The 25,466-nt window shown below is 39.2% G+C and overlaps 1 protein-coding gene across 2 annotated transcripts in view; it reads right to left on the minus strand.

Moving 5' to 3' along the window:
- Positions 1–25,466, minus strand: part of KIDINS220 (kinase D interacting substrate 220) — a 111,568-nt gene that overhangs the window by 60,699 nt on the left and 25,403 nt on the right. Inside the window, exons 6-15 of one of the 2 annotated variants that reach the window (XM_023199008.3) lie at positions 24,761–24,862; positions 18,283–18,381; positions 14,955–15,152; positions 12,423–12,521; positions 10,256–10,354; positions 8,813–8,911; positions 5,854–6,031; positions 3,103–3,267; positions 1,944–2,123; positions 1,033–1,198 (exon numbers count right to left, since the gene is read on the minus strand). In XM_023199008.3, the coding sequence (XP_023054776.2) occupies positions 1,033–1,198; positions 1,944–2,123; positions 3,103–3,267; positions 5,854–6,031; positions 8,813–8,911; positions 10,256–10,354; positions 12,423–12,521; positions 14,955–15,152; positions 18,283–18,381; positions 24,761–24,862 (1,385 nt within the window). The remainder of the gene's footprint in view (positions 1–1,032; positions 1,199–1,943; positions 2,124–3,102; positions 3,268–5,853; positions 6,032–8,812; positions 8,912–10,255; positions 10,355–12,422; positions 12,522–14,954; positions 15,153–18,282; positions 18,382–24,760; positions 24,863–25,466) is intronic. The other variant, XM_023199015.2, reaches the window with a different exon arrangement.

Below are 25,466 nucleotides of genomic sequence, written 5' to 3' on the forward strand. Positions count from 1 at the left end.
CCACAGTGCTTGGATTACAGGTGTGAGCCACCACATCTGGCCTTAGTACAATTTAAATTCTTACATTGCTGACTTCCACTGAATTTCTTTTGCTTTTAATTTTCTAGCCTTTTTTTTTCTTCCATTTTACTTTCCTCTGGAGTCCTCTACCTTTCCTTTATTTCTGGACTTAAACATTTTTCATCTTTTCTGTTTTCTCATAAATTTCCTACTTAGTATGAATAATAATTTTAGATAGACATGTGAATATATTTCCCGAGCTGAGAAAAGCACAGCTCAGAGAAGGGAGCTGGGTTTCCCCAGGTTAATTGCTCACATAAGGAGGGGCCAGGTCTCCAACCAGGAGCTCTCTGGGAACCAAGGCCATTGGCTGGACCCTTCCTCCATCCAGTGCTCTCTTCAAAGTGTGTTCCAAAGGACGCTAACAGGTGACATAACAGGGAGAAAAGGTTTATGCTCAAATAAAATTTGGTAAATAAAGGTTAAACAGGTTTTTTTATGGAAAAGTGCCTCTGATCCTTTAACGTACAAGAGGGATACATAATCTGAAGTGTTTCCCACGGTATTTGACCAGGGCATGTTTTTATTTTTGTATGTAAAAGGTTCCAGGTACCAATGTTTTTTGGAACATACATTGAGAAATTACACTCTATAAACTTTTTTTTTTTTTTGAGACAGAGTTTCGTTCTTGTCACCCAGGCTGGAGTGCAATGGCACGATCCTGGCTCGCTGCAACCTCTGCCTCCCGGGTTCAAGCGATTCTCCTGCTTCATCCTTCCAAGTAGCTGGGATTATGGGAATGCACCATGACGCCCCCCCTAGTTTTGTATTTTTAGTAGAGATGGGGTTTCACCATGTTGGGCAGGCTGGTCTCGAACTCCTGACCTCAGGTGATCTGCCCACCTCGGCCTCCCAAAGTGCTGGTATTGCAAGGGTGAGTCACCGTGCCCAGCCCCTATAAATTTTTTGAAGTGAAAAATATTTTTTCCTGAATCTCACTGAAGATTTCTTCTGTCAAATGGAACAACTCACCTCACAGGTAAAGCTTTAGTAGTCTGCTCTGGCAACTCAGGCGGATTCACAAACATCAATTTAAGAAGGAGTTCCAAATATCCAATATGTCTTGCCAATCTAGTGCTGAGGACCCAGGCCCAATTCCAACTCTCTCCTTCTCTTCGTCCACCAAAGTAAATGACAACTGAAATTCACAGTTTAAAAAAGTTATCCAAAGCAGTCATCAGTCAAGCAGATCTTTTCTCCAAAGATCAAATATCAAGCGATGACAGCTAAGCTTACATAGCTTTCTATGGTTCCATACTATTTCCTAACTACTCCTCAAAGAATTCCATTAACCTCCCCTAAGATACAGAAGATATGAAAAATGAAAAGTAAACTGACTAATATATGCCTTAAACAGAAACATAACTGCAGTTCAGATTCAAATGCAAATGACTCTGGATTTATCACTATTTGCAACTGGTAAAGTTGGTTATCAGTTCCTCTTACAGTAAATCTATTTCCTTTCTTGCAACTGAAGACACCCCCAAGAATAGGGATTATATTATATTTTTTTACTTTGCTTTTAGATAAAATTAAAAGTACAGACTTGGTCAAAATGCTCAAGAGCACGCCACTGATGGCTAAGAAGCCTTCTTTTCAGAAAAAGGATTTAAATATAAATCATTAATTAAAGTAAGTATAATAATCAAGGGTCTTGCTTCAAGATTAACAAGTAGTACATTAGTTTATAAGCTACTTCTGCCAAGTTGTGAGCAATGTTCCTTTAGGAAAATTCATGAAGTAGCAAAAAGGTCAATTTTCTCACCCTATTAGTGAAAATCACATACAGGTTTTCAAAGACAGATAAAGATAATGTTTTTTTCTTTATCTATGAATCTTAACATTTTCTCCATTTTTGAAAAAGATAAAAAGCAAAGACTTACTAAAGAATATATACAAGAGAGCCAAGAAGCTCAATGACACTGCTATTCCAAGATTCAGATGGACCGTGAAGGCAAACAATAAACCAAGCCCTCCACAAAGTAGCAGGGTAAGAAACACTACAAGCCACGAGAACTGAAAGAGAGGCTCAATCTGTTGTCCGGCGAAGGTTTTCATTTCATCTGAAAGATAATTTAGTATGAAACCTTATTCCTGTTTTAAGAAATACAACTTTTAATACGATTTGCAGTTTTCACATTTTCAATGTAAACATTTATTGGGCACTTTACTAGGTCCCTAGACAGAATACTGCTACTTAACCATTTTAACCAGTGTTCTCTTGCCAAGATGAACATCTCACCCCCAGGACCACAGCTAGGCCTGAATCACCACCCTCTCCTGCTTCACGTGGAGGATGTACAAAATCCCTTCTCATATACTCCCACCTGTCAAGATTTTCTTGAGATTTTTTGTGGTTTGCATCAACACAAACATTACGCATACGCATATTGTTTCCACATGCAAAAATAATACTCTATATCTTCAAACTACGTATCACCACCATTCCACTGTGATCCTCCTCATCCCTTCTCCCTCCAATCACATTTGAGAATACTGTGCTTAAAGGTGCATGTTGAACCCAAAGGAGCCCCACACAAGTCATTCTTTGTACAAAACTTGGGGAAATTTTTACAGGCAATACTGAAACCTATCCTTGAAGAATGAGCAAGATTTTGCCAAGCAAAAGGCATACGTATTAGGTGGGTGATAGTGAGGCCAGCTAAGAAGTTGCTTATAGAGGGAGCAACCTGGGAAACGCGTCTGGTCTGTTCTTGCAAGAGTAAATAGTCCTCTGTGACTGAAGCTGGGGCACATGCCAGAGGTGGTGCTGGCAGAGGGACCATGCAAACTGACAAGTCTGTGAAGGGCCCGAAAAAACCTGCCAGCAAGGGTTTTTATGTAGGTTTATCACACAACTGGATCTGCTTTAGAAAGAGAACTCAAACGACCGTGTGAAGGACCAACCAGAGGGGAGTTCATCTCAGTAAACCGCGTAACACACATGCTCCTACAGAAAGCGGTCTTCCTCTTTATTTCAGAAAAATCCCCAGAGAAAACCTTGTTTTCCATATAGAGACTTTGTATAAGCAAGCTCTTTACCTTCTAGTTTCTTGAGTAAGAAAGATTTCCCACTTCCCCACTGTGCATATAACCCCACACAAATGGGTGGCTGCATGGTCGGCTCACTGAGAATATCTGCTAGGGCACTGCTATATAAATCATATCCAAGCATGTCACCATCTGTTTCAGTAGGAGACAAGTGTCCTGTAATTAAAACACATCATATCTTACGTTAACCAGTGGCATTACTATTAGAAAGGAACACTATTTTCATTTATTGTTTACTTGATTAGAGAGACAAAAATTATTTCACATGTTTATAACCATGTAAAGACAGTTTCAGGGAGTCTCTGAGCCTACTCTGACTTGGAAGGCTACCTCATTTAAAATTAAAAAAAAAAAAGTTTCAGAGATTCTTAAATTACTATCATATTTCATAGAACTTAAGATACCTATTAATTATATGATACATCTTTTTATGTATAACTAAGAAAGAACAAAATGCTGCCAAATTGTGACATCATGCTTTCTTGTCCATCACTTACAAGACACATACCAATTTCAGAGATGTTAAATTATGGGAACAGTGTGCATTTTAGAATCAGTAACATATGATGATTAACACAAATGAGTATGTAAAATAAATTTAATATGTGTAATACCTATACAAAGAAAGTTACAAAATGTTACTGAAGAGCATAATAGATAAGAGAAAAAAAGAAACATTCTATGATTCCAGGCAGAAAGGTTCAGCAATTCTCCCAAATTATTCTGTCACTTCAAGGCAGTTCTAATTAAAAACCCATCAGAATTTTGTTTTAATTGAAAGGAAAGAAGAATGTGTAAGAATAGGAAAAAAAAATAAAGACTACTGAAGGGTAGTTGTCACTGGAGAAGAATAAAAATGTAAAACAATAATTTGAACACTCTGGAACTCATATATTGATATTAACATAAGTGGCATTTCAAATAAGGCAGAAAAGAATGAATTAGTAAGTAGTGTTGGGAAAGTTTAATCATTCATGAAAAAAACAAATTAAAATGCTATATACCTCATAGCCTTAACAAAATTTTCTGAAACATTAAAAAATTAAGTAGAAAAAAGTGAAACCATAGAAGTAATAGAAGAAAATACAGGAGAAACTTTAAAAATCTTTGTTTAAAAAGGCTTTTCTTTCTCAATGTAATACTAAGGCCAGAACTGCAGGAAAAGACTAATGAATTAACTACAAAAATGTAAAACTTTTGAATGTGGAATAAAAATCCATGACATCAACCAAGAGTATGCTGAGGGGAGGGGAATGCAGCACATAGGACACACCCAGGATCAATATCCATAACACAGAAAGACTCTTACATCAATTTTTTTTTAAATATTGAAAACTAAAAAGTGGACAAAGGATACAAAAAGGAAACTGGCAAGAATACAAGTAGCCTATGAATATATTACATATTATCTAAGCCAAAAGGCTGAGAAGCAATAGCCTATAAATATATTACAAGATCTCAATTTCACTAATAATTTTAAAACACAAATTGAAATGAGATTTTTTTTTCTTATTCATCTCATTTGCAAAGAGTAAGAGGCTGGAAATACCCAGTGCTAGCAAACTTGTGGGGAATTGTGGTATCTTATACTGCCAGAGGGAGAAAAAATTCTTACAACCATTTTGGAAAGTGTATCAAAACTATGGACATCCATTGACTTAGGAATTCTACTTGTGGGAATTTACCCTAAGAAAATAATCCTAACTATACCCCCTGAATCTCTATTTTCAAAAGAAAGAAAAAAAATCCTAGAAATAAGAGTCAATGGATATATGTACAAAGGTGTTCGCTGCAGCACTAACTGTTAGCAAAACAAACTAAATATTCACCAATAAAGAACTCAATGTACTATGATGAAAAATTACGCAATAATTAAAATATGATACGTTAAGCTTTCGTAACATAGTATAACTCAATTTTTATTTTTTAAAACTATATATATAGTATGTAACATTTTTATAAGCATAAAGAAAAGCCTGGAGGGTCATTTAAATAATTACAAGTTGGAAGATAGGGGATAATGGGGAATTTTCACTTTCTGTTATACTCATGTTTCATTCTTGAAATGTAATTAGTGCACATTACTATTATAATAAGAAAAAATATTTTAAAATACAAAAAGTCTTAAAAAATTAGAATCATGGCCAGGCACAGTGGCTCATGTCTATAATCCCAGCACTTTGGGAGGCCAAGGTGGGAGGATCGCTTGGCCCTAGACTAGGGAACATGGCAAGACCTCGTCTCTACAAAAAAAAAAAAAAATTAGCTGGGTGTGGTGGCATGGGCCTGTAGTTCTAAGTACTCAGGAGGCTGAGGTGGGAGGATCGCTTGAGCCCAGGAATTTGAGGTTGCCGTAAGCTATGATTGCATCACTGTACAACTGTGCCTGGGCAACAGAGCCTGGGCAACAGAGGGAGCCCCAGTGCAGTGGTGCGATCTTGGCTCACAGCAATCTCCATCTCCCTGGCTCAAGAGATCCTCCCACCTCAGCCTCCCAAGAAGCTAGGACTACAGGCACACCACCACACTCAGCTATTTTTTTAAATTTTTTTGTAGAGATGAGGTCTCACTGTACCGCCCAGGCTTGTCTCAAATTCCTGCGCTCAAACAATCCTCCTGCCTCGGCCTCCTCAAGTGCTGGGATTACAGGCATGAGTCACCATGCCTGGCCTTATTTTCCATACTTTTTAATGGAACATTCATTATTTAAAAGCTCAGTTCGGAGAAAAACTCAATACTTACTGGCTCCAAATATTTGAGTTAAAATACTCTTCTGATGGCTACAGTCAATATTGTAAGGAGTCTCGCCTGCTTTGTTGGGCCTATAAAGTAACCGCCCATCTTTGGGATTTCTTAAAAGCAGTTCTGCCAGTTTCCGGCTCCTTCCACGAATAGCAATATGCAAGGGAGTGTCTCCTTTCTGTGAAATAATAGTAGGAAGCTTGAACGTTCTTATCTTTGTATACAGCGTGCAAAGTAAAAACATCCATGTTTCTGTAAAATAACAAACTCTGAACTTTTCTTATTTTTCATATAAAGCACATATATAACATGCATTTTTATCTCTATCTTCCCCATAATTTCTTTCTGTAGCTCCTCACCCAGCTTTGCTCAGATATTATTTCTCCCACAGCCTTCTAGAATGAAGGTCATTCTTTTCTCCTTCCCTTAACTCAGTGAAAGAGGAGAAGCAACAGGCTTTCTCCCTGCAGCTCCTCCTAGGCCATAGGTCCACTTCATTAGTATCCCTCCATCATACAAATATTTATTGTCCAAGGATGTCAACTACCTTCCTCAACTAATTTAAATTCTATTTCACAGCCTTCTTCATTTGTCTAGAAAGCCTTACAATCCATGCTGATAGCCATCTAACACAAGTAATCTTGCCAGCTCCAGTAACCTTTGTCAACCATTTGCCACAGTGAACCCTTAAATCTCATCACTCTACATTCTCAACCTGAGTCCTCTAGGTACAGCTATCCTCCTCCAACTCTCTCCTCAACTCTTCCATTCTCCTCACCTTTCCACTCTCCTCACCTTTCACTTTTCCCTATCAACCCACCTTCTCTCTTTATTAGCATCTCCAATCACATGAGTGTTCACATCCAACACTAATGAAAGCTAACATGTAAATTTCAAAAGCCCTCTTTGGGCTGCAAAGTGCTCTCCTACTGGTTGCTTCACAACCACCTTAACAAATTAAATTATTGGTTCTCATCCACATTGATCTCCAGGACACTAAATGAAAATGACCTACACATTCTTCCTGTGGCTTCCAAGGCACGACCTTATCTTGATCTTTTCATCTTCTAGACTCTCCTCCCATGTCCTAAAAAGTGTGGCACCATAACTATGCACGAAGTTCACTATATGCAAGGTTCTGTGCTTGGTACTTTGGAGGATATGAAGATGAAAGACAAAACAGTTGCTGATCTTAAGTAGCTTATGTCGTAATAGGAAGAGACGGGATAAACATGCACAATTTAAAAACTGCAGTACGACACACAGCATAAAAGAAGTCCATTTTTGACTGCAGCTTTCATCTTTCTTCACACTGATCATCTTAGTCACTCCCAAGCAACTCTCTATCCTAGTAACTAACTGCCAAATTTCCATCACCAGCCTTGATTTCTTGCCCAGATTCCAGTACTAGATTTCCCAATGTCTACTGGCCACAGACGACTGAATGTCTTATCAGCCCTCAAACTAAACATATCCAAACCCAATTTCATCTTCTTTTCACATCTCAATTCCAATTCTCATCCCCAAACCTGTGAGAAGACAAAACAGCAGCAGCAGCATTTCTGCCAGATATAAAAATTCTATAAATGCAGAGGGGATATCAGCACACTTGGCTGACAGGCTGAAAATAATCAGAAAGCAGTGATGGGCAAGGTAAAAATAACATTAATCATCACTTTTAAAATTGTTTTTATGAAATTCTCTATGAAGATCCAGGTTCAAGACTTTTATAAGTATGTATCCCAAATTCTAGCAGGATAGTACTTTCCCCATCCTCAGTAAGATGTGTTCATGAATGAACAACTGTTCCAACTATCATGTTTATTTGTCAACAGTATCTTGTGCTGACTCTGGGCACAGCAACACACAAAAGAATACCAAGGCACAGGCCTTCAAGAAACTTATGAATTAGTATAAAGCAATTACTGAAAATAGCATATTATATAATTAACAAGGCTATATGGAACCTTGAAGAGTCTGGTGGTTCTATATTGCAAGTTGGGGGACCAGTGTCAGATGAGTCAATGGCAGATTGAGAAAAACAGGCATTAGAAGAAATTTTCTAGAAAGCTACACATATTCCATTTTGAAAACTCTTCTTTGACTTTATATCTTCTAATCTTCAATATTAAAGTTTCCTTTCTTTGATACAACATTATGTTAATATGGTAATGACAGGGGAGGTGCTTTCATGTTTTAAAATAATATTGTAACTTGGCAAAATGAAACACAAACGCATTGACTCTTGACTCCCTGTTTTTGTTTAACTGCCTTATAACTAACAGAAAAATAAACTTCAATCTGTTATTAATTAGTAAAGCCCTAATCATATTATTCATCAGAGGAGAAAATTTACAATATTATTTCTTACTTCATACATCAATTAGTTCACTTCTACTCTGGGGGAAAATCAGTTTAAAGTACAGAAAGAAATCAGCTTGTTTAAAACAAAAAGAAACTACACTGAAAAATCAAATCTATATGAAGTATTAAGTCACTTAGAGCTAAACTCATTATAGAAAATATAAAAATTTCTCTAAAAGGCTAAAGCAAGGACACGCAGCAGAACAAACACATTATCTCCTGTCAGTGAACATTAATGCCGTCTGCTTTGAGAGTCAGCCTCCTCCAGCCCCTGTGCATTCTTTCCTCCTGTTTATCTGCAACAAGCTCTACCCTGATGAAGGCGGAGCCTCCTCCTCATGTGGTGGTCAATGGCAGTGCCCCACAGCTGCTGTGAGCCATAGAAGGAAAATCGGAAGCAGCTGCATTAACAGCACACTGAGCCTGCCCACTCCTCAGCGTGCTATTGTGTGGGATCCAAATTCCACACAGACATCCCCAGCAAGTCATCTCTCCCCACACAACCTAAAATCAGATCCCCATTAAATCCCCTCCATACAGAGGTCAGTCTACCAACAGCTGTCCACACAGTGTTCTCTCTGCACAGATGTTTTACCTTATCTACAGCAGACACTTTCGCGCCTTTATCTAGTAGCAGCTCCACCACTTCAATATTTCTCATCTTGGTAGCCTTTATAAGTGGCGTCTCACCATCCTGTGGGCACAAATAAGAACATTTGCCAGATTAATAGTTTGACTCCTGTGTTTATGTCATACAAATGCACATGTCAAGAAATACCTGACTCTGATAACAGTCTATATTTAAAACCCCCTCAAGAAAACATAAAAGCAAACAACAAAAAAATGTTTTTCCTTTACAACCACTCATTTGTATCAAAGTAACTTTATATCATGTAGCCAGGTGTGGGACCTGCCCCACCTGCTCGTAAGCTACAGCCAGCAGCAGTGGCTGCTTCTGCCCTTCCCCAGGTTCTACCACTGACCTGGGGCAGCTCCCCTCCAGAGGCTACTTCCCGTTCTCCCCACCAGCCAACCCACAGCCCAGGCTGTCAACATCCAGGTAAGCCAGTGTCCAGAGTTTTTCAGAAATGTATACCAACATCACTTCAGTTCTCAGTGAAACCTTTTGAAACAAGCAGTATGCCTTCAGAAAACCTCAAAAAAGTTCATGATTGCTTTCAAAACCAAAGGAAGGGAAGCAAGAAGAGACCACAATTCAGCACTTAGACAAAAATCTCAACAGAAGCCACAGGTAGTTACCCTGGCTGACACCAAGGTCCAAAAGAAAAAGAAAAAAGAGGATTAAGGAGCCACCTGCAAACCAGAAGGTATCTCAGAAATTTCCTACCCTGGGGTACTAGAAGTACCATCATTGATTTAGAAACTGGCTGGTCCTGATCTACAGCAGATGACATGGGATTGTCTTATGGGTGACTCTATAATTTTGCTTTATTCATTAAGAATTCCTGTCATATCAACCCAGAATTCCAAATATATTTTCCCCATAGAAAACTATTACACATAGGCTAAATAGGAGATCACAGTATTAGATAACTTTGTATTTTTTACATGATTTGAGTAAAACAGTTGAAAGTGGCTAGTGTAGGGAACCAACCACCAGTCACAATGGTTGTTTATGTATTCATTTAAAGAGACAGGGTCTCACTCTATTGCCCAGGCTGGCCTGGAACTCCTGAGCACACGCAATCTCCCCACAGAGGAATGTGTTCTGCCTCCCAGGTAACAGCAGCATAAATGAATTCGGGGGAAATGATCTGTCCAAATAATAACAACTTATGAATAGCTGATACTGCACTTTCTGAAAAGTATTTAATTGAAGTAACAAATATCACACTGTATTTTGCTATGAATACACAAATCCTGAAAGGATACAAAGTTACTCCTCAATTTGACAGGGAATATTACCAGTAAAATCAGTGTAACTCTAACATCAAACAAAGATGACTGAAATAAAATGAGCAGCACTAACATTCAGCATGAGGTGCTGCTAATAACAGAATAGAAATGCCACTTATACCTTGGTGCATATTTCAGTGTCAGGATTGCACTGTAGGATATCTCTCACCATTGTTGCATTTCCTTTCTCAACAGCCCAATACAAAGCAGTTTTATTGTCCTAGATAATTAAAAAAACACAATCACTTCATGTAAGATACAATATTTAAAACTGCCACTTGTAAATACAAAACATCATTTCTGTCAGAAAGCATTCCAACAGGCAGCATGGTAGGAAGTACTATTAATCCTTATGCTATCTTGAAGTTACTTGTGAGAAATTCTTTGTGAAAGAAGTCTAGGAAAACTTCGTATTACTTAACCTAAAAAGTAGTAATCCCACATAGTTAATAAACTATACTTTTGTAATGTTATCAGATTTCAGGAACACACACTGGGGTAGGAGTCATCAATACCTGAACTCCATAAACTTGGACAAGTCTTGGACCCTTGGACCCTTAGATTTTCATCTGTAACATGCTGTAGGTACTGCCCAATTTTTCAAAAGATAATGCACGAAAATGTACTTCACAAACACAAGGCATTGCCATTTTTAGCTTTCTTAATTTCCATCCATCCCATACCCCTATATTGCCTTGATCAGATCGTTAAAATCTTATCTAGCTCAAAACCCAAAAATCAATCCATATAGACCTTGAAAGTAGAACTAGAGAACAACAAAAACCGAATTCAAACACAGAAGAGGACTCACAGACGCAAAGTAGTTAGGTAAAAGTCCAAATAGGTGACCTAGAACCCAACTTTTAGTGGCAATGTTATTTTAACCCAGGAGATAATGAATGACTTTTTGTAGCAGCCACATTAAGTTCCTAATACCAAAATTTCCCCAACAGAGTTTCTCTTCTAAAAAATGCACACTAGCTGCCCAACTCAAACTTGTCAGGTCCTACCTCCCTTCCCATTTCATTTCTCCAACTTTCCCCACCATGCCTACCTCCCCACTGCCCAGTGCCAAATGACTCATTCACCAGTTATGAAATGCAGTCTTTCACTTTCTAATTTTCTCATCCTATTACCACTCCCCTTGCCTGAAACACCTAGCTTTCCTTTTCTTTTTTTTTTTTTAAGAGAAAAGGTCTTACTCTGTCACCCAGACTGGAGTGCAGTGGCATGGTCACAGTTCACTATAGCCTCAAACTCCTCGGCTCAAGAGATCCTCCCACCTCAGCCTGGGATTACAGGCATCAGCCACCCCGCCAGGCTCTTCACCTATCTAAATCCAACTCATCTTCAAACTTAGCTCGAGTTCTATCTTCTTCCAAAAGCCCCTGACCTTAAGGCCTTCTTTCCCCACCTCAAGACTCATACTTGAACCTTTTGCTAGGCAATCAATCATATATCATCTTGTGGCTTCACTTTTTATGTTAAATAAAAGCATAAAAATAAACAAACTAAAATCTTTCAAATTAAAATATATGTGTCTTAAAGACAAGGGGCCCATGTTAATTCCCCCATAACATTTGGCATAATGGTTATAGTTGGATCCAAAAATGGATTTGGATACAAGAGATTTTTGGCCAAATACAAGAAAAAAATGAGCAGAAATGTATCCTGTCCAACAACAAAATGAGACACCAAGAACTTTTTCTAAAGTCTAAAGCTCTTGAAGTATTTGATAAATTCACAACTGTGGGCAAGGCTTTTATCTAAAATTAATAACCTTTGTGGTTCTATGAACTATGACTGCCTTCAGCAATGCCCATAGGACTACCAAGTGGTCCTAGGAAAGGCAGGCACAGTGGAGAAAAAGGAGAAGAAAATAAAACAACAATAGAAGAACAGCAGATGGAGGAAGAAGACAAAACAGGGAGAAAACACTAAAGAAAATAAGTAAGTACCAGATATTCAAAGTGCCACTGACTCTCTCAGTATCACTAACTACTCATTATAGTTTTGAGGATTGAATCTATATACACACATTAGTAAGGACAGTATATTCTAAAAACATGAGCTTTTTTGGTTTACCTCTATCTACATTTAACTCGACATTAATATAGAAATTCTACAATAATGGCAGTGAAACTTACTAATAATATACGCCTGTTAAACGTACTAGGGTTTACAAGTTTATCTCCATAGGAAAGTGGGAAGAAGAATAACGTTATGATCAGTCAACATTTACATCCAATTATACTCTAAGATAGCAACTGCACTGTAATCACACATACCTGTCCTCTAATGTCTATATCAGCGTATTTTTGGAGAAGCGCTCGAACAATTTCAACATGACCACCTCTGACAGCGCCAATCAATACAGTATCCCCACTCTAAGAAGACAGAAAACAAAAACAAAAACAAGGTGAATTGATAACAAATAAGCACTCTTCTGAAGTTCAAATTAATCATGTTTTCATATTTTTTTCTAAAAATTTCTTGGAAAAAGTCTATCTCTAAATAAGAGAAAAATATTACTTAACTAATATGAATACCTGATATTAACAGACATCAGAGTAAGGGACAGAGGACTTTATGCCCCAAAATGAGGACTCTGAAATTCCTAAACAAAGTTTAGAAAGACCTGTTACCCAGAACAATAACCTATTCTCTTTTAAGGTAACCGCCTGTTACACATGTAAATTAAATACAATAACGCTGTGGCTGTCAATGAACCAGATGAACATTTTAAAATCATATAGTAAAAATATCTTGGAATAATGCTGTATGACGAAAGCCACGAACTCTAAAAAACGAAGCTAAAAAGCTAAAACTATCAATGAATCCACAGCCACACTTAATTAAGGGAGACAGTTCCCCAAGCAGCATCCACGAAAACCTAGTGGATTTGGCAGTTACAGGCCAGTAGTGCATTAGGACTGACTCATTCCCCAGCATAAGACTAAGTTCACGACCTCATGAGGACGTCGCTCTCCCCTGGAACTATATTCACCAAGCAACAATCATTTTTAGTTATACCTTCCTATACTTAAAATACTGGAAACAGCTATTTTGGAAATGGGCATAAAGATTTTATTATTTACTGCTAACTTAAAAATCAGTTGTAGTCTTTTGAGTTGAATGAGCCCACGAGTTGCAGCTCAATTCAATCCTGAGTGGACCTCAAAAGTACTATGATATAAATCAGAATGCAGGTCCTTAAGGGTTATTAAGCTCAGCACCATGATGTAGTGTCTTAACCACCACATTTATAGGAGAAATAAATCCAAGGCAGACAAATTTTAGTTGGGAACATTAACATTAACATGGGTGAAGACTAGTAAACCTCTAAATGTGCCATCCGCCATTCTAGGTACTAGGAAACAAGACAGATAGGGTCCTACCTCTAGAAGAATTTATAGCCTGGCAGAGAAGACAACATACAGTAAACAAAAAATCACACAAACACTATGCAAATAAAATAAGGTAATGTTCTAGAAAGTGACTACCAGGTAGGCTGGGCATGATGGCTTATGCCTGTAATCTCACCTCTTTGAGAGGCCAAGGCAGGAGAATCACTAGAGGCCAGGAGTTCGAGACCAGCCTGGTCAACATAGTGAGACCCTGTCTCTCAAAACAAACAAGAATTAGTCAGGCGTGGTGGCATGCACCTATAGTCCCAGCTACTTGGGAGGCTGAGGCAAGGAGGACCGCTTGAGTCTAGGAAGTTGAGGCCACAGTGAGCTGTGATCACACCACTGCACTTCAGCCTGCATAACAGAACAAGACCCTGTCTCAAAAAAAGTGATGAGGTAGCTACTTTGGATTGAGTAGTTGAAGACCCTTCCAAGGAGGTAACACTGAAGCCCAGGTGGGAAGGACAAGAAGGAGCCAACCACAAGATCAGCGTTCCAGACTAAGAGCACAGGTGCGGCAAAGGCCCCACAGCACGAACAAGCTCAGTGCATTCAAGAAAGGGAAAGAAGCAAACACAGCTGCAGGCTATGAAAACTGGCAGACGAGGGGTACAAAGTGGGGAGACAGGTTAGGCACAGACAATGTCATGTCATGTCTATAAACTAAAAAGATAACATTCATCCTCAGTGCAACAGGAAGTCTTGGATGGCTTTAAACAAAGAAGTACACACGAGATTTACTGTTTTAAAGATCACTCCAAGATTAGAGTGGAGAACCCAGTTGCAAAGCTGCTGCTTTAACAGTAGCACCACCGGAGACAGTGACTTCAGCTGGGAGGTGATAGTGGAATGATCACTAGGTGGACAGATAAAGGATTTGTTTTGGAGTAAAGTCAACAAGAGCCTGCTGGAGCGCAGATGAGGAAAAGAGAGAAATCAAGGCTAATGCACAGGATTTGGGGCTTCAACAAGAGGGGAATGGTGGTACCACTTGCTGAGACAGAGAATGAGGGAAAAGCAGGTTTGGGGTGAAAAAAACAAGGCATTTGTTTTGCTGTAAGTTTAAGAGGCCAATTAGACATTCAAGTGGAGAGTTCAGGTAGGGGTGGATCAGTAAATGTGAGCACAGAGAAGTTAGGGCACAAGAAAGCACATCTACAGTGACACATCAAGGTCAGTTACAGACTAATAGTACATGTGACATTTTCGATAACATTATTTGACAAAAATTAAAAAGGACATTTTTCAGAACGATCGAACAGTTTTTAACTTACTAGTTTCAAAGGCAGAAATAAACTTGTCTTAAAACAAGTTTATGTGATGCATGAGAATCTTGAAAGGTAGTAAGACACTAGGGTCATCTTTCATCCACTTCGCCACTAGGAGACAAATATGAAACAGGTGACTTACCCTGTCAGGTATGTTCACATATGTTCCAGCATCTAGCAGATCCTGCACAATCTCCGTATGTCCCTCCTTTGATGCAATCATCAAAGCTGTATTTCCATCTTTATCTGTTAAGTTTACATTTGGATTCCTCTTCAAAATTTCTTTTACTGACTGTGTGTAGCCTCCTTTCACTGCCACAATCAGTGCAGTCATTGAATTCTAAAAACAACAACAACAAAACAAAACACAAGCCCAAGAAATTAGTGTATTCTAGAAAATATATGATTTATGCCATAATTATAAAACTAATGTTTTCAAATAGGTGGCCTATTATTGTCATTTCCAATAATAAAATGCCAAAATAAATAGCAAGAAACATACCAAAAATGCCTAGGAGGTATCTTTTGTTTTTGAAAATACATTAATGATCTTCAGTCATTAGCACTATTATGAAGTTCAGTTATTTAAATGATAATCTGAAATTGGACTCATTTACAATCAACAAACTAACTCACTAATGTAATGAAGGATAAAATAGTTGACAGGGTGACTAAACACATTCTAAATTAATAATCCAAAGTCAGGTGAATCAGACTTCAAGAATTCTTTGTAATAAAACCCATAAAAAACACTAAAGTCAACAATGAATTAATAGCCATAAGCTATTTCAAGAAAAGTGTAATATACTCTTTGGACTTCCATAGTGATCTAGAAACTACATTTTCAAAACCTGTCTTATTTTAAGTAATTATTTTAAAAACTGCACATCTATTTTATAACAATAAATCAGGCCAGGTATGATGGCCCACACCTATAATCTCAAAGCTTTAGGAGGCCAAGGCAGGAGAATCGTTTGAGGCCAGGAGTTCAAGACCAGCCTAGGCAACATATGAGACTCTGTCTCTAAATAAACAACCAATAAATCAACTAAGAGAAGAATGTGACTCACTACCAGAAGTAGTATTAAAATTGCTTCTCGAGATGTTCATCTACTTCAAGCTGTCATACAATTTCCTTATAGAAATATTTTAAGTCAGCCCCCAAAATTAAGCTGCCATTCTCCCACATATTAAAATAACACAGCCTTTCAAATTCTTGAGCCATCAATCATCATAGAAACAAGCCACTTGTTCACTTGACCAACTGTCCAGAGGAGGCAGATGGAAGGTATGGCATCTGCAACTGCCTACGGACCATGCTGCCTCCACCAGCACGAAAACAGGGTCTACACCTTGAAGACTGGCAATGAGTCAGCTCCTACCAGTATGCAAACAGGAGGAACGGGTTGACAGTGTGCCACAAAGTATGACATAAAGAGTTTACTCTTGTTTCACTACGACCCAAGATCTGGTACTATCTCCTCTCAGAACCCTTTATGATCCACTCACATAATACACTAATTCTATAAATAGCAGCCTGCATTATTTTAACTGTTCTTATGCATAAATATTGCTTCCTTTAACCATATTCTTATAGGCTCAAGGGAAAAGTGATATTAGGCTTCTTCATCTCCCCAACACAACTGGCAAAGGCTGGGGAACAAGGAATTAAAAACCGCTTATCAGTAAGATGTATCTAACCAGTTTTTAAGCTTTCTGGGTTCTATCAGCTGATTTCTGATTTCTTAAAATCTGTTCATTGAAGAGGGAAAATAAGGCACAGCTAAAAATATCCCCAATATTACAATATTATTTTAAATTTTTTTAAGAAAAAATATTTTAATGCAGCACAATGTTTTTCTACAATATTAAAAATCATTTGATTTGAATAGTTTATTAAACAATTTATACTATGTACAGGAAAAAACAAACTCCATTTCACATAAATTCTTTCAACACTCAATACTTCTACGACCAGATGTGTGGGGTTTTTCCCCACCCATCAAGCAAGCAATCAGTTCTGCAGCGGACACCAGCTGGGTATTCTCCAATTCAATTCTGCCACTACCTACCTGGAGACAGCATCAGACCCCACAGGCGAGTGCTCGGTGCCCAAGACTGCCCCTGCTTCCCATGCCAATGAAAGCTCAGCTTGTTTGACTGACTGGCTATAAATCAGAACCCCCACAACCCCCTCCTTGGGTTTGATTAATTTGCTAGAGCAGTTCACACAGTTCAGGGAAGCAATATTTACCAGTTTCCGAAAGGGATACTTTAAAGGATAGAAATGAGCAGGCAGATGAAGACATACATAGGATGAGGTCTGAGCGGGTCCTGAGCACAGGAGCGTCTGTCTCCATGGAGCTGCGGCATGCCACCCTCCCAGTACAGGGATGTGTTCTTGCTCATCTTCCTGGAAGCCCCCTGAACTCAGTCCTTTTGGGTTTTTATGTAGGCTTCATTATGAAGGCATGATTTATTAAATCATTGGTCAATGATAATCAATGCAATCTTCAGCTCCTCTCCCCTCCCCAGAGGTGTTGGGTTAGGGCTGTGAGTTCCAACCCTCTGAGCACATGGTTGGTGTACCTGGCAACCAGCAACTCAACCAGTGGGGCTATCTAGAAACTTTCCAAAAATAATCTCATTAACATAAGCTCAAGTGTGGTTAAAAGGGGCTTGTGGTAAGTAACAAAAGACTGTATTTCATCTTTATCAGTCTAGAACTGATCCAGAGCTGTTTCAAGAACCAAGGACAAAAGGCCAAATATGACCAAAGATACTCTTACTGCTGTAGTCACTTATGATATTACACAGGTTATAGGAGCAGTAGCCAGGAACCATGGACAAACACCAAAACAGTCATGCACAGCACATTTTGATCAATGACAGATGGCATATATGACAGAAGTTCCATAAGACTAAGATACTGGACTTTCATTGTACTTTTTCTGTGTGTAGGTATGTTTAGATAAAGAAATACCATTGTCTCACAACTGCCTACAGTACTCAGTACGGTAACACACTGCACAGGCTGCAGCCTAGAAGCAACAGGCCATACCACAGAGCCTAGGTACGGAGTAGACTATACGAGCCAGATGTGTGTAAGTGCACTCTGTGATGTTCCCACAATGGCGAAATCACCGAATGACACATTTCTCAGAATGTACCCGTCATTAAGCGACACATAACTCTACATATATCACACTAGGATTACTGAAAGCTATTCTTTATACTTTTGGCCTTCCCAATTGTGAGTGCATTAGCAACAGATCCTTAAAAGCATCTATTTATAGCATATATGTTTATAATGTAACATACTTAGGGTAACAGAAAATGCTTGTTTTCCTGTTACTATCATTTTAGAACTAGAGGGAAATTTCTCTAGGCGTATACTAAAGACATAAATTCTCTCTCTTAAAATAAAAAACATGTTTCTATTGCCAAGCATTAAAATATAAGATACTTACAGCTCCTTCTTGATCCACATCAGCTCCCATGGCCAATAAATGTTTCACACATTCCAAATGACCCTTTCGTGCAGCCCAAACTAAAGGGGTGGTTCCATACTATGAAAACAAACAATAAATTTAAAATTATTATAAAAAGCATACTCAAAGAAACTAGCTCTTAACATGAATTTTAATAAAAATCTTACTTTTTATGATTCTTAGAAAACTGTACACATTTATCGTAATTTTAATCTTAGATAAATCCTATTTTTCCCATTTTATTTCTCCTGAGTAGATGATCAACCAGTCCATGAAATGTCTTTTAACCAATCTTATTCAACCTTTTCTTGAGACAGAGTCTCGCTCTATCATCCAGGCTGGAATGCAGTAGTGCCATCTCGGCTCACTGCAATCTCTGTCTCCCGGCTCAAGCAATTCTCATGCCTCGGCCTCCTGAGAAGCTGGAATTACAGGTATGCACCACCACAACTGGCTCATTTTTTTGTATTTTCAGTAGAGACGGGTTTTGCCATGTTGGCCAGGCTGGTCTTGAACTCCTGACCTCAATTGATCTGCCTGCCTCAGCCTCCCCAAGTGCTGGGATTATAGACATGAGCCACCGCACCAGGCTCCTATTTACTTTTATAATGAGTGACAATGTTTCCATGACAAGGTAACACAGCCCCAAATTTTCAACAAGATTTCATTGATTCCCATATCTTGTGAAACAGAATTTAAAGTCCAGCAGTCTGACTGTAAGCGGGAATAGTAACTAAGCGCCAAACAAACTAAAGCAGCCTAACCACTTTACATGGTCTGCGTGTGTGATCCTTATCATAAGAACAGTTCACAGTATCACATTTTCACAGATGACGACATTGAGGCCCTAAGAGCTTAATTCATAGGCTAAGGTCACAAAGTTATCACGAGGTGGGACAAGACCTATGAGCCCTTGAAACTGCACTCAAAAGCACCTTTCCCTGAAACATGATTCAAAAGGCATCCAGGAATATAAACCATGCATTAAGGCATTGCCTGCCTTTGGGGAAGCTAGTGATCGGCAGACTCATGAATGCCCACAGTGACCTTTCAGTACATGCAGCCCACAGATGGAAATTAATATTTAATGTAATTTAATTTAATTTAATCTACTGTCTTGCGACAGCCCTGTCCAGTAGAACTTTCTGTGTTGATGGAAATACTCTATAATTCTGTGCTGTGAGATACAGTAGTCACTCGTCAAATGACTATGAAGCACTTGAATGCTATGTGGCTACTGTGACTGTGAACTGAGTTTTTCTTTTTTTTTTTTTTTTCATTTCATTTTAATTAATGTAAGTCTAAGTAGTCCTGTGCTAGTGGCTACTGTACGGAGCGGAGTCGCTCTATAAATCATGTCGGACACCACAGCAACCACACGGTTGAGGGCTGGAGCCCTGGACAGGCTTCCCAGATGGATGAAGACTCCATGACAGCCAGAATCAAAAGGCTGCCAATACAGCACATGGGAGCCTGAGTCTCACAAAACGAGGAAGAGAATGGAGGGGAAGCAGCTGCCACAGTCACTGCCTCAAAGCAGGCTTAGGGAGAACGAATAAGAAATACAGGATGGGCCGGGCGCGGTGGTTCAAGCCTGTAATCCCAGCACTTTGGGAGGCCAAGACAGGCGGATCACGAGATCAGGAGATCGAGACCATCCTGGCTAACACGGTGAAACCCCCGTCTCTACTAAAAAATACAAAAATCTAGCCGGGCGAGGTGGCGGGCGCCTGTAGTCCCAGCTACTCTGGAGGCTGAGGCAGGAGAATGGCGTAAACCCGGGAGGCGGAGCTTGCAGTGAGCTGAGATCCGGCCACTGCACTCCAGCCCTGGCAACAGAGCGAGACTCCGTCTCAAAAAAAAAAAAAAAAAAAGAAATACAGGATGAGCAAGCACTATGGCTCATGCCTGTAATCCCAGCACTTTGGGAGGCTAAGCCAGGTGGATCACCTGAGGTCAGGAATTCAAGACTAGCCTGGCCAACATGGAGAAATCCCATCTAGACTAAAAGTACAAAAAAATTAGCCAGGCATGGTGGTATATGCCTGTAGTCCCAGCTACTGGGGAGGCTGATGCAGGAGGATCACTTAAACCCGAGAGGTGGAGGTTGCAATGAGCCGTGATCACACCACCGCACTCCAGCCTGGGCGACAGAGCGAGACTCTGTCTCAAAAAGAAAAAAAAAAAAAAGAAAAGAATCCAGGAGGAGATTCCCAACTTCACTCCTGCATCTGTGGTTTTCTCCACTAAAAAGAACTAAATTCTCTTTTCTAGCCTCCTCCTTTGTGGATAATACTTACTCTGGCTAAAATGCCTTTCCCAACTTTACAGTATCAGTATCTTAGACACCTTCAAACATAATACACATAGAAAATCACCCTTCATAAAGTCTTTTAAAAATATACTAATTGTAACTGAGCTCTCATCCTTTGAATACCTATTGCATTGGATTTCTGCCCTTCTTATGGAACTGAACTATCCACGACGATATGCTGTGATTTCTGCTCCTTTCCCCGCTTCATCACTTGAGCCAGCTGGTCCTCACCCACTGCCATTCGGAAGACAGTTCCACTCCCAACATTACAAAGAATTCCTAACATCCAGCAAGACCTTCCCTCACCTGGCATCCTGTCTGCTTCAAAACAGCTCTGCAGCCACACTCTGAACTATCTCAATAAGTCTCTCATCTCTTTCTCAAATTCTGCTCTCTATCCCTTCTCAATCTAATCCCTTTATGTGTATTCTTGACCCTATGGTCCTCTTTCACCCAGGCCCTTACTCAATAATCTCCTGCCACATCATCAGTCTTTTCTTCTTATTCCCTCTTCCTGTTGGTCTCCGATTGAGGTCCTTCCAAAGTGGGTCTCTCCTATCCTAACAGATTTTTCCAACAGGCTACCCTCTGAAGATAATCACTGTCCTTTCTTTTAAGCTTTTCAAGATAATTTATAACCCCTTACCAAATCCCCCTAAAAAACTAGTTTCTGCTACAAACATTACAAAACCACCATTGCAGAGGTCACCCAAATAGTCACCTAAACTCCAGATCTATGTATATTTTTTTGGTTTGTTTTTTTGTTTGTTTGTTTTTTCTTTGAGAGGGAGTCTCACTCTGCTGCCCAGACTGGAGTGCAGTGGCACGATCTCAGCTCACTGCAATCTCCACACCTCCTGGGCTCAAGTGATTCACCTGCTTTAGCCTCCCAAGTAGCTGGGATTACAGACACCCACCATCATGCCCGGCTAATTTTTGTATTTTTAGTAGAGATAGGGTTTTACCATGTTGGCCAGGGTGGTTTTGAACTCTTGACCTCAGGTGATCCACCTGCCCCAGCCTCCCAAAGTGCTGGGATTACAAACATGAGCCACCACACTCAGCCACCTATGTATCTTTTACTAAGTTCTTTCTTTTCTTCCTGAAAGCTCTGCAGTATTTTGAACTATACTGACTGTCCCTTCCAACTTGAATTTTTGATTCATTCACCACGTTTGACACTATACCAGCCAAGTTCTCCTAGCTCTGGAGATTAATAATAATTATATAAATAACTAGGTATTATAATTAAGAAAATAATAATTATTATTCCTAATAATCAGCCCTTTGCTCACCATATTCTGTTACTACTGATCTCAGCTGCCAAATCCGCACTCACATCATTTCAAGAATCACCTCTAGGCAAGCCCTTCACCACCAGTAACCCAAATCTCTATGTCCACTACCTAGTAGGACACCTTCAACTACAACTTTCCACCACTTCAAGGTCAACACATCTAAACAGACTTCCTTCCCTTCTCTAAGAATTCCTTCCCATAGAAGCCTCCCTACTTCTGTCAGAAATAAAAAGACTCTCAATCTCCAATCCATCCCACTGTGGGCTATTAAACGTTAATGTTTTCAAAACATCACCTTGCGACCACCTACTACTTAAAATCCCCAGTGATTCTGAGTGTCTACAGGCCAGATGTCCAAGCTCCTCAGCCAAGTATCCAAGGCTCACCCAAAGGTGGCTCTACCCCCAGCCCAGCTTCCTCCTCCCACCCCTCTCCTCACCACTGAGGGTGCACTCAACACTAGCTCAACAGGCCACCTGAAGCCGTCCCCTGGTACCTTGTGCTCTCTTTTCCCCGTGCCCAGTTCGTCTCTGCTCCTCCTCTCTCACGGATGTAAACTCTACCCTTTCTTCAAGGTCTAGAGGAAGTCGCATCTTTTACCAAATCTTGACTGACTGCTGCACTATCAGTGCATTCTCCCACCTCCATACTCCTAAGTCACCTGACCCTGGGCCTTAGCATTTTACATGGCTCACTTATCTCCCTACTTCTCTAAACAGAGATCATTTCTTCTTTGTTTTTATATCTTCTGTGCTAAGTGCAGGTACAGGGCACTGCATAGTGGATACTAAACATTTTCTCAAAATGCTAATGAGTGATAGATTAGGTAGCATTATTACCTGATTCTTGAGGGCCTTGAAAGCCAAGCTATATATAAACATTTTATTATAGGCAAGGAGAAAATAAAGACTTCTCTATGATAATTAAATTACATCACAGGCCAGGCGTGGTGGCTCATGCCTGTAATCCCAGCACTTTGGGAGGCCGAGGCGGGTGAATCACCTGAGCTCAGGAGTTCGAGACCAGCCTGGCCAACATGGTGAAACCCCGTCTCTACTAAAAATACAAAAATTAGACAGGTGTGGTGGCACGCACCTGTAATCCCAGCTACTCAGGAGGCTGACACAGGAGAATCGCTTGAACCCAGGAGACAGAGGTTGCAGTGAGCCAAGATCGTACCACTGCACTCCAGCGTGGGTGACAGAGCGAGACTCCATGTAAAAACAAAAAAAAACAAAAAAAAAAAATTCCATCAACAGACAAAACTGTATCCATTTTAGACATACGTCAAACCTCAGTCAATCTGAATTAGCCAACAGTACAAATGCAATATTCTTAAATGCCATATTATAATATAAATATTTACAACAGCCTCCCTATGCTTCATTAAGCTATTATTTTGTGTAATATTTTTAAATGAAGCATAACATGTACAAAGTGCAAAAAGTATACTAATTTTCACTGTACGACTTGATGATTTTTTACATATGCATACACTGGCATAACTACTGCCCAGATCAAGAGATGAATGATTTCCAACAGCCCCATAAGGTTAAATAATACTGTTGTACTTAAAGAAATTTATGTGCAGAATCTATTTTAATGACAAAAACAAATCTTAAAGTAATAGCTATTTCCCTATATTTAGCTACAATAAATGTGAAAAGATTACAACTATCCCCACAATGTGCCAAATTCTAAGACCACTAATGGAAATAACGGAGGTACAAAATAGGAAAAAAAAAAAAAAAAAAGCAGTCCTTATCCTTATCTTCATGAAACGTACACTCTAGTGGTAAGAAGGATGTGGAAATCGATCATTACAAGGCAATAGGTTATGTGCCCTAATGGAAATGTGCAGAGTACCCAGGAAGGGGCACCCAGGGTAAGAAGACTTCACAAAGAAGGTAACACCTCAAATAAGCCTTGAAAAATAAACAGGAGTTCATCAGGCAGAGGAAGTAATAGCATGCCTAGCAGAGAGAATAGAATAAACACAGAAACAACGTTCACAGAACGTTCGACAATCTGTTGTATTTAAAACACAGCATCTATGGAAAGAAATGGCAAGAAGTGAGCCTGCGAGACAGGCTGAAGCCAAACTGAAAAGCCTGGGTTTTATCCCCAAACAGTGAAAGCCAATGATGCTTTACAAAAGTAAAGAAGAAAAAAAGATAATTAGGTAAGTATTTATGCAATGATTGAGGTAAGTGTTAAGTATTTAAAAAAAAGAAAAGAATAGCACATCATTCTGGAGTGCTTTCTGGAGGTGATGGCAAATGGACAGAGCCTCAGAGATGAAGAGAAGCTGAGGAGGAAGAGGCAGGCACACTGAGAAGGAGCCCTGGACCATGGGTCATTTGGTGGCTGGCATGCGAGGAAGCGTGGGGGACAAGCAGCAAGAGAAGGGGAAAAAGGAAAGCAAGGCCCATCTTCACCCACCATACCAGAGACGGTCTTCAGGAATTTAAGCCCAAGAGAAAGATAACCAAACTTCAATTTCAGAAAGATCTCTCACACAACAATACAGAGAAAGCAGATAGGACTGAAGGCAGGAAGAAGAGTTACAATTGAAAACTTCAAACAATGAAGACAGGGACTCTATCATCCCAGTCCGTTTTCTTGGGAATGATGAATGTGACGTAAGAAAACATCGGAAGGATACTTACTACATAATACACCCAGGGAATCCATCTATGAGATATATATCTATATAAAATACATTAATACACAAAAATATAAAAAACATTAGAGAAGCCTCATGAAATCATATAAAAATGTTTATAACTTAGACACTGAGTGGACACAACATGGACTGGAACCTGAAAAGATGCTGCTGACCTACCTTATCAGAGCAGTTGACTTTAGCACCATTTTGCAGTAAAAGATGCACTATATCTGCATGGCCTCTCCCTGCTGCCCAAATGATTGGGTAAACACTGTACTGCTAGGATAGATTGGTAGGTAGGTAGGTAGATAAGCAGGAAGGAAGGAAAGAAAGAAAGCAAGGAGGGAGGGAGGGAAGGAGAAATAAAATCTTTTAGGTAGATATTTACAACACACATTTGCTAAGTAAAGTAAATATCAAAGGAAGTAACACAAAGCAATGTTTTTTTAATCAGATTACAAACCATTCTCCATTTTAAAAACAGATGAAATACTCGTAATACATAATTGGCAACTAAGATATAACAAATCTTAAATAAACAAATATTATGAACACATTTATTTTTGTAAATTCAACACATTAAAATGTGGTTATCTGGTCAAAAGGCAATACTATTAAGAAGAAAGCAAAATAAGAGGAATGTAAATATATACAACAGAATGTATAGAAAAACAGCATGATTATTTGGTAAATGTCTCTTTTCTTTAAATAAGTTCAGATTAAGGATTTACACACAGAAAACAGGAAGATGACTAAAGATTTCAAAATCTCCTTTTGCAAAGTTATATAGTTATAATTAACATTTAAGCTCTAAGAGCTGCCTTTTTGCTGACAACAATTGAAAAATAAATGTAGCTTTAGATAAAAATTCTCATTACTGTAT

The sequence above is a fragment of the Piliocolobus tephrosceles genome, chromosome 15 (assembly GCF_002776525.5).
Source record: "Piliocolobus tephrosceles isolate RC106 chromosome 15, ASM277652v3, whole genome shotgun sequence".
Taxonomy (NCBI): Eukaryota; Metazoa; Chordata; class Mammalia; order Primates; family Cercopithecidae; genus Piliocolobus; species Piliocolobus tephrosceles.